Here is a 13113-nt window from a genome sequence, read left to right on the forward strand (position 1 = left end):
CTAGATTCATCGTAGTTCTTTATGCAACTTAATTATGTCTAGAAATATGAGGTTTTTTCTTAATTGGAAAATAGAGAGTTCAGGAAAGAAAAACGCAGCAAGTCGTTGACTTTGGCCATGAGTCAACGTCAACAATAACAACAACAATCCAGTTGGATCTCACAAGTGGGGTCTGGGGAGGGTAGTGTGTACGCAGACCTTACCCTTAAAAGGTAGAGAGACTGTTTCTGATAGACCTCGGCTCAGGACTAGCAAGATACTGAAAAAATCGAAGCGAACGATAGTGAGAGAACAACAGTGCCACGATCCAATTCCATAGCAGGTCGTGATGATGCCCAACGCCACTGTTGGGCAAGGCAGCGTGGAAAAATACTAGTTAAACCTTCGGTCACCTTTACCCCAAAGTAGTTGAAAATAATTCTTTAAATTGGAGAGAAAATTTAGAAAACGATGAATAGAAATCATGGAAATCATAAAACCCCAAAATAATACAGTCTACTAATGTGTGCGTGCCAAGACCTGGTGTCACAAGCATGGGCAACTAGTAGAATATACAAAAGAATCACACTATCCTACTGTCCGAAACGGAATAGACAGCAAAATACAAAGGAAGACTTCTTCAGGCTACTGAACGGCATGGAGGAGAAGCAGCTCACCGTAGAAGTCTCGAAATCCGCTTAAAGATGCGCACCCGACTGATAGCCAGATATACCTGCCTCAAACTCTGTACAATTAAGTACAGAAGTGTAGTATGAGTACATAAATAATATGTACCCAGTAAGTATCTCGTCTAATCTCGAAGAAGTAGAGACGAGAGGTCGACTTGATACTCACTAGGGTCAAATAATGTGAGAAGAATTTATATATAGCATGGATAGAACAAGTAAATAGCATTTGAAAAGATCATGGCATAACGGTTCTTCCCCCAAGTATTTTCATGGATAGTCACCTATATTTCAAGTAGGTATGAAATTCAGTCCTCAGAGAAACGCTAAAGAAAACATATTCAAGTGACACCGTGGGACGTACAGCCCGATCCAACATAAAAATAAATTGTGCACTGCCGAGGGTCTAACGGCTCGAACCATAGATGCATCTATTACCCCGCTCGCAAATCACCCATGCGACGCGGTCAAATATATGTAAACTCATCAACAAGCCAACAACAATATATATATCTGAGGAGTAGTTATTCACGGGGATACCTAATATTCTCGTTTAAAAGACCAAACAGGATAAGGTTCCTTCATTAGTCACATTTACCTTAATCAAAATAGTTTATACGAATCCGAAGTTATCATCAAGATAAAAGAATCTCACGTAGAGCATGCTTATGGGTCCTAGACTACCCGAACTTAACATAATAGTCGCTACGCACGAACTCTTGTCACCTAGTGCGTACGTAGCCCCCACAAATATTAGCATTTAATTCAATTATTATACCTATGGGGACAATTCCCTCTTACAAGGTTAGAAAGGAGACTCACCTCGCTCCAAAGTGTACTCCAAATGCCAAGAACAAGTCCAAGCCCTCAATTCGGAGCCGAACGATCCCAAACTAATTAAACGAAGTAAGAACTAGTTAATATAGACTCATAAGATCGAATTCTAGCTATTTAAGCAATTTTCCAACTATTAACACAAGTTTTCCAAAATCCGACCCCGGGCCCACGTGCACGGATTCCGAAATTTTTCGAAGGAAGTTGTTCTCTACAACCTAAGGATCACTAATATATGATTTCCAATTAATTCCATAACAAATTTCGTGGTTAAATCCAAGTTTTATTAAAACCCTAGGTTTAGCTCTAACCCCTTTGATTTCTCCAAATCTTTAGGTGTTAATCTACCCAAAATTCGAATATTAAAGTTGCATTAAGTAGAAATACCTTACCTCACGATGCTATGTTGAAATCTCCTCTTTGAAAGCTCCCAAATCGCTCAAGTGTAGAGACAAAATGAAATAAATGGCCTAAGTCCCGTTTTTAAAAGCCGTGTCTAGGTCTCTGATGTCGCATTTGCGACACCAGGCTCGCAATTGCGAAGTCGCAATTGCGACAATATGTTCGCAAATGCGAACTGGGTCTCCCTCTGCCTTGATCGCAATTGCGATAGAGGGGTCGCAAATGCGGACCCTGCTGGTTCGCAAATGCGAAGCAAAAGTCGCAAATGCGACCACTGCCCCCAGCCAGCCTCATCGCAAATGCAATATTACCTTTGCAATTGCGAGATCGCAATTGCGATCAAGGTCTCGCAATTGCGAAACCTACAGCAGCAGCAAAAACACCAGAAAACTGGTGTGTTGATCTATTCCAAACCCATGCCCGAAACTCACACGAGCCCTCGGGGCTCCACTCTGAATGCTCCCACAAGTCCAGCAACATTGTACCAACTTGCTCGAGCGATCAAATCGCTGAAATAACACCTAAACCCACGGATTCAACACCTAAACGCATAAAATCCTTAAGAACATCCAAATTCCTATCTTTACAACCGGACGTCCGAATCACGTCAAATCAGTCCCGTTTCTCACCAAATTTCACAGACAAGTCTACAATATTATATTGGACCTGTACCGGGCTCTGGAACTAACATACGGGCCCGATACCAACGTGATAAATCATTACTTAGTTTATTTAAATCCTTAATATTTCAAATTAACAATTTCAAATAAAAATTCATTACTCGGGCTAGGGACCTCGGAATTCGATTCCAGGCATACGCCCAGGTCCCATATTTTCCTACGGACCCTCCGGGACTGTCAAATCACAAATCAGGGCCCATTTGCTCAAAATGTTGATCAAAGTCAAACTTAGTCTTTTAAGAAAATCCTAAGGAATCACATGGGCATATTTCACCCAAAACTCTTCCAAATCTCGAATCAACCGTCGCTGCAAGTCATAAATTAGCTAAAGAAAGCGCAGTAAGTTTTATTTGAGGGAACGGGGTTCAAAAATGCAAAACGACCAAGCGGGTCGTTACATTCTCCACCTCTTAAACAAACGTTCATCCTCGAACGGGCATAGAAAAGTACCTGAGCTGCTGAATAAATGGGGATATCTGCTCCGCATGTCCTCCTCGGACTCCCAGGTCGCCTCTTCGGCTGGTTGGCCCCTCCATTGAACCTTTACTACAGAAATCCTCTTGGATTTCAACTGGCGATCCTGCCTATCAATGATGGCAACAGGCTGCTCCTCATAACCCAAGCTCTCATCCAGCTGAATAGTACTGAAGTCTAACACATGGGAAAAGTCGGCATGATACTTCCGAAGCATTGACACATGGAAAACCGGATGAACTCCCGACAAGCTGGGGGGGTAATGCAAGCTCATAGGCAACCTCCCCAACTCCTCTCAACACCTCAAGGGGCCAATAAACCTTGGACTCAACTTGCCCTTCTTCCCGAACCTCATGATGCCTTTCATGGGCGAGACTTTCAAGAGAACCTTCTCGCCAACCATAAATGATACATCACGCGCCTTCTGATCCGCGTAAGTCTTCTGCCTGGACTGAGCTGTGCGAAGCCTCTCCTGAATCAACTTCACCTTATCTAAGGCCTCCTGTACCAAGTCTGTACCATACAACTTAGCCTCACCAGGCTCGAACCATCCGATAGGAGAACGACAACGACGACCATATAGAGCCTCGTATGGAGCCATCTCAATGCTGGACTGATAGTTGTTGTTATATGCAAACTCCGCCAAGGGTAAGAACTGGTCCCATTGCCCTCCAAAGTCAATCACACATGCTCTAAGCATATCCTCTAAAATCTGTACTGTCCGCTCCGACTGCCCATCGGTCTGAGGATAGAATGTTGTGCTAAGCCCTACCCGAGTCCCCAACTCACTCTGAACGGCTCTCCAGAAATGAGAAGTGAACTGAGGGCCTCTGTCGGATATAATGGAAACAGGCACACCGTGCAATCGGACTATCTCCCGAATATAAATCTGAGCATACCTCTTTGCTGTATAAGTAGTAGCCACTGGAATGAAGTGGGCCGACTTGGTCAACCTATCAACGATGACCCATACTGAATCAAACTTCCGCAAGGTCCGCGGCAACCCAACTACGAAATCCATGGTAATGCGCTCCCACTTCCACTCTGGTATAGGCATCTGCTGAAGTAGGCCACCCGATCTCTTATGTTCATACTTGACCTGCTGGCAATTCAAACACCTAGCCACATACTCCACTATGTCTTTCTTCATCCTCCGCCACCAGTAATGATGCCTCAAGTCACGATACATCTTCGTAGCCCCCGGGTGGATGGAATACCGCGAACTGTGTGCCTCCTCTAGTATCCTCTCCCTCAGACCATCAACATTAGGAACACACAGACGACCCTGAAGTTGCAAAACACCATCCTCACCAATAGAAACTTCCTTGGCACCTCCCTGAGGCACCATCTCTCTGAGAACTGCCAAATATGGATCATCGAACTGTCGGGCCTTTATCTCCCCTAGTAGTAAAGACTGAGCAACCATACACGCAAGAACCCGGCTGGGCTCCGAAATGTCCAACCTCACTAGTCTGCTAGCCAAGGACTGAATGTCCAAAGCTAGTGGCCTCTCCCCTGCTGGAATGAATGCCAAACTACCCATACTCTCAGCCTTTTTTCCCAAGGCATCAGCGACCACATTTGCCTTGCCCGGATGATAAAGAATGGTGATGTCATAATCCTTTAGTAACTCAAGCCACCTGCGCTGCCTCAAATTAAGATCCCTCTGCTTGAACAAATGCTGCAAGCTGCGATGATCGGTATAAACCTCACATGAAGCCCCGTACAGGTAGTGCCTCCATATCTTAAGAGCATGAACAATCGCCGCCAACTCCAGATCGTGCACATGATAATTCTTCTCATGAATCTTCAGCCGACGGGAGGCATATGCAATAACTCGCCCCTCCTGCATCAATACACAACCCAAGCCAACGCGCGAAGCGTCACAATACACTGAATACATCCCTGAACCGGAAGGCAACACAAGGACTGGCTTTGTAGTCAAGGCTGTCTTGAGCTTCTGGAAGCTCGCCACGCAATCATCGGACCAATGGAAAGGAGCACCCTTCTGGGTCAATCTAGTCAGAGGCGATGCAATAGATGAAAAGCCCTGCACGAACCGCCTGTAATAACCTGCTAACCCCAGGAAACTCCTGATCTCGATCACTGAGGTGGGGCGTGGCCAACTCTGAACTGCCTCAATCTTCTTGGGGTCTACCTTAATACCCTCTCCTGACACAATATGTCCCAAGAATGCCACAGACTCTAGCCAAAACTCACACTTGGAGAACTTAGCATATAGCTTCTGCTCTCGCAAGGTCTGAAACACTACTCTCAGATGCTGCTCGTGCTCCCCCAAGCTACATGAGTATATCAAGATGTCATCAATGAAGACGGTGACGAAGGAATCAATATAAGGCCTGAACACCCTGTTCATCAAATCCATAAATGCCGCTGGGGCATTAGTCAAGCCAAAGGACATCATCGGAAACTCATAATGGCCATATCTAGTCCGGATTGCAGTCTTTGGAACATCCGAGTCCCGAATCTTCAGCTGATGGTACCCCGACCTCAAGTCTATCTTAGAGAACACCCTCACACCCTGTAGCTGGTCGAACAAATCATCGATACGAGGCAACGGATACTTGTTCTTGATGGTGACTTTGTTCAACTGGCGGTAGTCAATGCACATCCGCATAGTCCCATCCTTCTTCTTCACAAATAACACCGGTGCACCCCAGGGCGATACACTGGGTCTAATAAACCCCTTTGCCAACAACTCCTCAAGCTGCTCCTTCAACTCCTTAGGAGCCATGCGGTACGGTGGAATAGATATAGGCTGGGTGCCTGGAACCATATCGATACAGAAATCAATATCACGATCCGATGGCATGCCAGAAAGATCAGAAGGAAACACATCGGCGAACTCTCGGACTACGGGAACTGAATCAATCGTCAGAGACTCTGTAGTGGTGTCACGAACATAAGCTAGATAGGCCAAACATCCCTTCTCGACCATACGCCGAGCCTTCAAGAAGGAAATAACCCTACTGGGGGTATCAACGGTGGAACCCTTCCACTCAAACCTCGGCAACCCTGGCATCACTAGAGAAACAGTCTTGGCATGGCAATCTAGGACAGTGTGATATGGAGACAACCAATCCATGCACAGGATGACCTCAAAATCAATCATATCCAGCAACAGGAGATCCGCTCTAGTCTCGAAATTATAGAATGTAACCACACAGGACCGTTAGACTCGGTCTACAACCACGGAATCGCCCACAGGAGTGGACACATAAACAGGAGTGCCCAAAGGTGCAGGAGGAATAACCAAGAATCGAGCAAACAGTGATGATACATAGGAATAGGTGGACCCCAGATCAAATAATACCAATGCATCTCTACCGCAGACGGGAATAATACCTGTGATGACGGCATCTAAGGCCAATGCATCTAGCCTGGGTGGAAGAGCATAGAATCTAGCTGGAGCGTCGGCTGGCTGGCCTCCGCCTGACTGAGCAGTAGCTGGCTGACCTCTCCCTATCTGACCTCCACCTCCAGGTCGGCCCCGACCAGCCTGCCCTCCACCTCTAGGTGGCTGGGCAGCTGGTGCTGAAATCATGGGCTGCTGACCCTGCTGTACTGCCTTGCCCCGAAGCTTGGGGCAGGTCCTCTTCAAATGACCCGGATCTCCACACTCGTAGCACACTCTCGGTACCATAGCCTGCTGCCCTGGAGTCTGAGCCTGCTGACCCGAATAGCCACTAGAAGAACCCTGGATGGCCGGTGGGCGATAGGAACTCTCTAGCACAGTGCTGAAGTGAGCACTGGAAGAATCCTAATAACCAGAATATCCGCCTGTGACGACCCAAAGGGTCATCACCTATTTTAAATAAATCCTGTGCTTCCGAGGCCTTGAAAACCTCGTTTAGAGTCGCCGCGATTTGCGTGCGCAGTCGGCGCATAGCCGGAAAACTTAACATGTAAAATTCTGATGAAAAATGCTAATTTTGATGTTAATGAATAAATTTGACCTCGATCAACATTTTGGGTAAACGGACCCGGACCCGTGATTTGACGGTCCCGGAGGGTCCGTAGGAAAATATGGGACTTGGGCATATGCTCGGAATCGAATTTCGAGGTCCCAAGCCCGAGAAACTGAATTTTTTGTAACATTGTTTTCTGAATTATTAAGGAAATTGGAAATGAAATCTAATTAGAAAGCGATGGTATCGGGCCCGTATTTTGGTTCTGGCGCCCGGTACAGGTCTTATGTATATTTTAAGTCCTTCCTGTGAAATTTGGTTGAAAAGGACGTCATTTGATGTGATTTTGGACCTAAGTTGGCAAATTTGAGATTTTATGAAGTTTGAAAGAATTCTTGGATTGGGGTTTAATTCGATGTTTATGATGTTATTTTGGCGATTTGGTCGCGCGAATAAGTCCATAGGATGTTTTTGAGGTTGTGTGCATATTTGGTTTGGAGGCCCCGAGGGCTCAGGTGAGTTTTGGATAGGCCACGGATGCATTTTTTTAACCTTTGAGAAAATCAGGTATCATCAGTTCTGCAATTTTCGCATTTGCGAAGAAGGTCTCGCAAATGCGAGCCTGTCATCGCAAATGCGAAAAGGGGAATCCTGCAGCTGGGTCGCAAATGCGACCATTAGGTCCGCAAATGCGAAGTTGAGCCTGTCGCAAATGCGACGTTTTGGCTCGCAAATGCGAAGCTTGGTATATCGCAAATGTGACATCTTTGTCGCAAATGCGAACTCCTCATTTTCGTTCAGTGTTCGCAAATGCGAACTTCAGTTCGCAATTCCCATGGCAGGTCGGGGTTCGCAATTGCGAACCCCTGTTCGCAATTCCCATATCTGCAACCCGCATATTTCACACTTAGCCGAATTTTTAACCATTTTTAACATTCTTTCAACACACAAACTTCTTTGGGCGATTTTTCAAGAACAAGTTTTCTTCCAAATCAATTGTAAGTTAGTTTTTACTCATTCCTTTCAATCATTAACATCATTTAACATGTTTTCAACTTAAAAATCAAAGATTTCCATGGGAGAATTGGGGGTTTTGGGTACAACTTAGGTTTTTTCTAAAAATTGGGGATTTGGACCTTAATTTGAGGTCCGATTTCAAAACAAATCATATATTTGGGTTCGTGGGGGAATGGGTAGCCGGGTTTTGGTTCGAACATCGGGTTTTGGCCACGTGGGCCCGGGGGCTATTTTGGACTTTTTGGGTAAAACTTTGGAAAACTCATTTTCATGCATTGGGGCCGATTCATTTAGCACTTATTGATGTAATTAAGTAACTTGTGGCTAGATTCGAGCGAATTGGCGGTGGAATCGAGGGGTAAAGCTATAATTGAGGCTTGAGTTGTGTTCAAGGCATCGAGGTAAGTGTTTGATGTAACCTTAGCTTGAGGGATTAGGAGTTGAGTCATATTTGCTATGTGTTTCTTGTGGAGTACGACGTATAGGCATGGTGACGAGTATATATACGTCGGTGTCGAGCATGACCATGAGTCTTAAATTGATATTTTGTTGTATTCTTGAATAATACTATGGTTGAAATAGTGAATAGATCCGTGATATTGAGTAAAGGATTAGCTTATTTTCATAGGAGTATTCATGAGTTGGAAATGGTGATAACGGAGATAATTAGAAGTTGAATTGAGATTGGTTATAGCTGGTTCTCCCTTGTCGGGAGGAATATACTTGTACTGTTGAGTTCCCTTGCCGGGATAGAGTATTTTTATGGTTAATCCCTTGCCGGAATTTTTGTCATGATTACTGGGAGCGGTATATTTGGAACGGGTTGCGCGCCGCAACATTTTTATTTATATATACATATATGGATCGGGTTGCATGCCGCAGCATATATATTATATTGGATCGGTTTGCACGCCGCAACATATATTATATTAGATCGGATTGCACGCCGCAACATATATATTATTGGATCGGGTTGCACGCCACAACAGCTATGTTTATATACCTATGGATCGGGTTGCGCGCCGCAACAGTAGTGTTATTATTTTGGTTTAAATACTATACTGTTCCTTCACATTTGTCTAGTTTCCGCTAAGTTGAACTATTTCCCCAAGGCATGTATCTCCCCCCTCCCCCCCTTTTAACTGCTTATTTCTTGTTTATTTTCTGCAAAATATGGTATATCTATACAGGTTTATTATGTAGTCTGGTCCTAGCCTCGTCACTACTTCGCTGGGGTTAGGCTAGGCACTTACCAGCACATGGGGTCGGTTGTGCTGATACTACACTCTGTGCTCTTTTGCACAGATCCAGGTCCCGGAGTAGCTTTTGGTCATCAGCAGTAGATTGGGAGCTATCCTTCAGTCCGAGATTCCCGAGTAGTCCTACAGGCGTCCGCAGGCCCGACATCTCCTCTATCTTTATTTATGATTTGTTTCCCTTTTGTATCTGAGACAGACTTTATTCCTTGTTTCAGACAGTTGTATGTAGCACTCTTAAATAGTCCCTGAATGTTGTGACACCAGTCCTGGGTAGAGGCATATATAGATTTTCCTTATTATATTGGTTTACTTAGTTTAAGTCTTCTGCTAAATTATGAATTCCGCTGTTGTTTAATTATTTATCTCCTGTTAGTTTAATTGGTAAACATGGTTTTAAAACAAAAGTATTATGGACTCTAGGAAAAGTTATTTATCTCCTGTTATTTAGGAAAAGTTTCACATTTGTTCTTTCTTGTCGTGCGGTTTGGTTTCTCAACGCTAATTGAATTTCTACTATGTTCTTTCGCAGATGGCGAGAACACGCGCTTCCTCATCTACCGCTTAGCAGGCCGAGCCCCCAGCAGCAGCACCCACTAGGGGCAGAGGGCGAGGCCGAGGCCATGTTAGAGGCCGAGGTGGGCGTAGAGCCCAGCCCCGAGCAGCAGCACCAGTGGCGGAGCCTCAGGTTGACTTTGACGAGGAGGTTCCGGCCCAGCCCCAACAGTTCCGGTGGGCCCAGCTCAGGTCCCAGAGTGGTTTATTGCTACCCCAGTTCTTCAGGACGCTTTGGTACGATTGGTGGGCCTCATGGAGAGTGTCACCCGTGCAGGCTTGCCTCCTGTAGTAGCAGCCACTTCTCAGGCTGGAGGAGGAGTCCAGACTCCTGCTACTCATACTCCGGAGCAGGTAGCTCCCCCGATTCAGACTCCAGCAGTTCAGCCAGTTGGAGTAGCTCAGCCGGCTGTGGTAGCCCAGGCCGATGATGGGGCAGCTATGTCTGCCGATGTTTTATGGAGATTGGATAGGTTCACCAAGCTCTTCACTACTACTTTCAACGGTGCATCTACCGAGGATCCTCAGGATTATTTGGACAGCTGCCACGAGGTTCTTCGGAAAATGAGTATTGTTGAGACCAATGTGGTTGATTTTGCTACATTCCGGTTGTCTGGATCTGCCAAGACTTGGTGGAGGGATTATTGTTTAGCTTGACCAGCAGGATCTCCAGCCTTGACCTGGGAGCAGTTCATACATCTATTTCGGGAGAAGTTTCTCCCTATTACACAGCGAAAGGCCTATCGGAGACAGTTCGAGCGTCTCCAACAGGGATCCATGACAGTCACCCAGTACGAGACCAGGTTTATTGATTTGGCTCGCCATGCTCTTGTTATACTCCCTACCGAGAGAGAGAGGGTTAGGAGGTTTATTGACGGCCTTATCCAGCCGATTCGTCTTCAGATGGCTAGGGAGGCTGAGAGTGATATCACTTTTTAGGAGGCGGCCAATGTGGCCCGAAGGATTGAGGTGGTACTATCGCAGAGGGGGTGGTCACAGGGCAGACAAGAAGCCCCGTCAGTCAGGCAGATTCAGTGGTGCTTCGTCTGGAGGCAGAGATTCGTATGATAGGGGTCATCCTCCTAGGCCCTTCCAGTCAGCACTCCAGGTTTCTCACGGTGCTTCAGGTGGTCGTGGTTTTCGCGGGTAGTATTCTAATCAGCAGACCTACAGTGCACCACCAGCTCCTATCAGTGCACCGCCGCTCCAAAGCTTTCGGGGTGGTCATTCAGGCAGCCAGGGTCAGTCTCAGTTTCCTCAGCCCCAACATTCAGGTGGATGTTTTGAGTGTGGTGAGTATGGTCATGTCTGGAGGGCTTGTCCGAGGTTGGTGAGTACTCAGTTGCAGTAGCAGGGTCCCCGTGCTATGATTCAGGCACCAGATGTTCCACAGGCCGCCCAGCCAGCTAGAGGCGGGGGTAGAGGTGCTAGAGGGGGAGGTAGAGGATTTAGAGGTAGAGCTCAGACTGCCAGAGGTGGAGGCCAGCCAGCAGCAGGTCGTCCCAGAGAGGTAGATCAGAGTGGTGGGGCCCAGCCCTGATGTTATGCTCTTCAGGCCAGACCCGAGGCAGAGGCTTCCGATGCGGTTATTACAGGTATGGTTCTGGTTTGTGATAGAGATGCTTCAGTGTTGTTTGATCCGGGTCTACATATTCGTATGTGTCATCTTATTTTGCCCCGTATTTGGTCATGCCTAGTGATGCATTGGGTATTCCTGTTTATGTGTCTACACCGGTGGGTGATTCTATTATGGTCGATCGAGTCCATCGTTCTTGTATGTCTTGAGACTCGTGTAGATTTGTTGCTTCTAGACATGGTTGACTTCGATATTATATTGGGGATGGACTAGTTATCACTCTATCACGCTATCTTGGACTGTCATGCCAAGACTGTGACCTTAGCTTTACCAGGTATGCCTCGTTTAGAGTGGAGAGGGACTCCTGGTCATTCTACCTGCAGTGTTATATCGTATGTGAAGGCTCGGCGTATGGTCGAGAAGGGGTGTTTGGCATATTTAGCCTATGTTCGGGATTCCAGTGCTGAGGTTCCCTCTATCGATTTTGTGCCCATTGTTTGTGAGTTCCCTGATGTTTTTCCTTCAGACCTGCCGGGTATGCCACCCGACAGGGATATTGATTTCTGCATTGATCTTGTTCCGGGCACTCAGCCCATTTCTATCGCGCCATATCGTATGGCCCCGCCGGAGTTGAAAGAGTTAAAGGAACAGTTGCAGGATTTGCTCGAGAAGGGTTTTATTAGGCCCAGTGTCTCTCCTTGGGGTGCGCCGGTGTTATTTGTCAAGAAGAAGGATGGATCAATGAGGATGTGTATTGATTACCGGCAATTGAACAAGGTTATAGTCAAGAATAAGTATCCGCTGCTGAGGATTGATGATTTGTTTGACTAGCTTCAGGGTGCCAGGGTATTTTCAAAGATTGACTTGCGATCTGGCTACCATCAGTTGAGGATTAGGGCATCCGATGTCCCTAAGACAGCTTTCCGCACTCGGTACGGGCATTATGAGTTCTTGGTTATGTCATTCGGGTTGACAAATGCCCCAGCAACTTTCATGGACTTGATAAACCGAGTGTTCAGGCCTTATTTGGATTCATTCGTGATAGTTTTCATTGATGATATATTGATATATTCCCGCAGCCAGGAGGAGCACAAGCAGCACCTTAGAGTGTTTCTTCAGACTCTGGGGATAGTCAGTTATATGCCAAGTTCTCCAAGTGTGAGTTCTGGCTGAGTTCAGTTGCATTTCTGGGTCATGTTGTGAGGGTGCCCAGTTCAGATGGTCAGATGAGTGTGAGGCGAGCTTTTAGAAGCTCAAGACAGCTCTGACTACGGCACCGGTGTTGGTTTTGCCCACAGGTTCAGGGCCCTAACTATTGTGATGCTTCACGTGTTGGGCTTGGAGCAGTGTTGATGCAGGATGGCAAGGTCATTGCCTATGCTTCGAGGCAGTTGAAGATTCATGAGAAGAACTATGCGGTTCATGATTTGGAGTTGGCAGCCATAGTTCACGCATTGAAGATTTGGAGGCATTATCTGTATGGCGTGGCATGTGAGGTGTTCACGGATCACAAGAGTCTTCAGTACTCGTTCAAGCAAAAGGAGTTGAATTTGAGGCAGAGGAGGTGGTTGGAGTTGTTGAAGGATTATGATATCACCATTCTATATCATCCGTGGAAGGCCAATGTGGTGGCCGATGCATTGAGTAGGAAGTCAGCCAGTATGGGCAGTCTTGCTTATATTCCGGTCGGTGAAAGGCCGCTTGCTTTGGATGTTCAGGCGTTAG

At 46.3% G+C, this 13113-nt stretch overlaps 1 protein-coding gene across 1 annotated transcript; it reads right to left on the bottom strand.

The window, feature by feature from the left end:
- On the bottom strand, nt 653-5687 carry LOC109230156 (RNA-directed DNA polymerase homolog). Its single transcript, XM_019395681.1, has 3 exons — nt 5268-5687; nt 2213-2263; nt 653-724 (listed from the first exon to the last, which is right to left on the bottom strand). Exons 1-3 carry the CDS (start codon nt 5685-5687, stop codon nt 653-655), a joined length of 543 nt encoding a protein of 180 aa, XP_019251226.1.

This window comes from Nicotiana attenuata, chromosome 7, assembly GCF_001879085.1.
Source record: "Nicotiana attenuata strain UT chromosome 7, NIATTr2, whole genome shotgun sequence".
NCBI lineage: Eukaryota > Viridiplantae > Streptophyta > Magnoliopsida > Solanales > Solanaceae > Nicotiana > Nicotiana attenuata.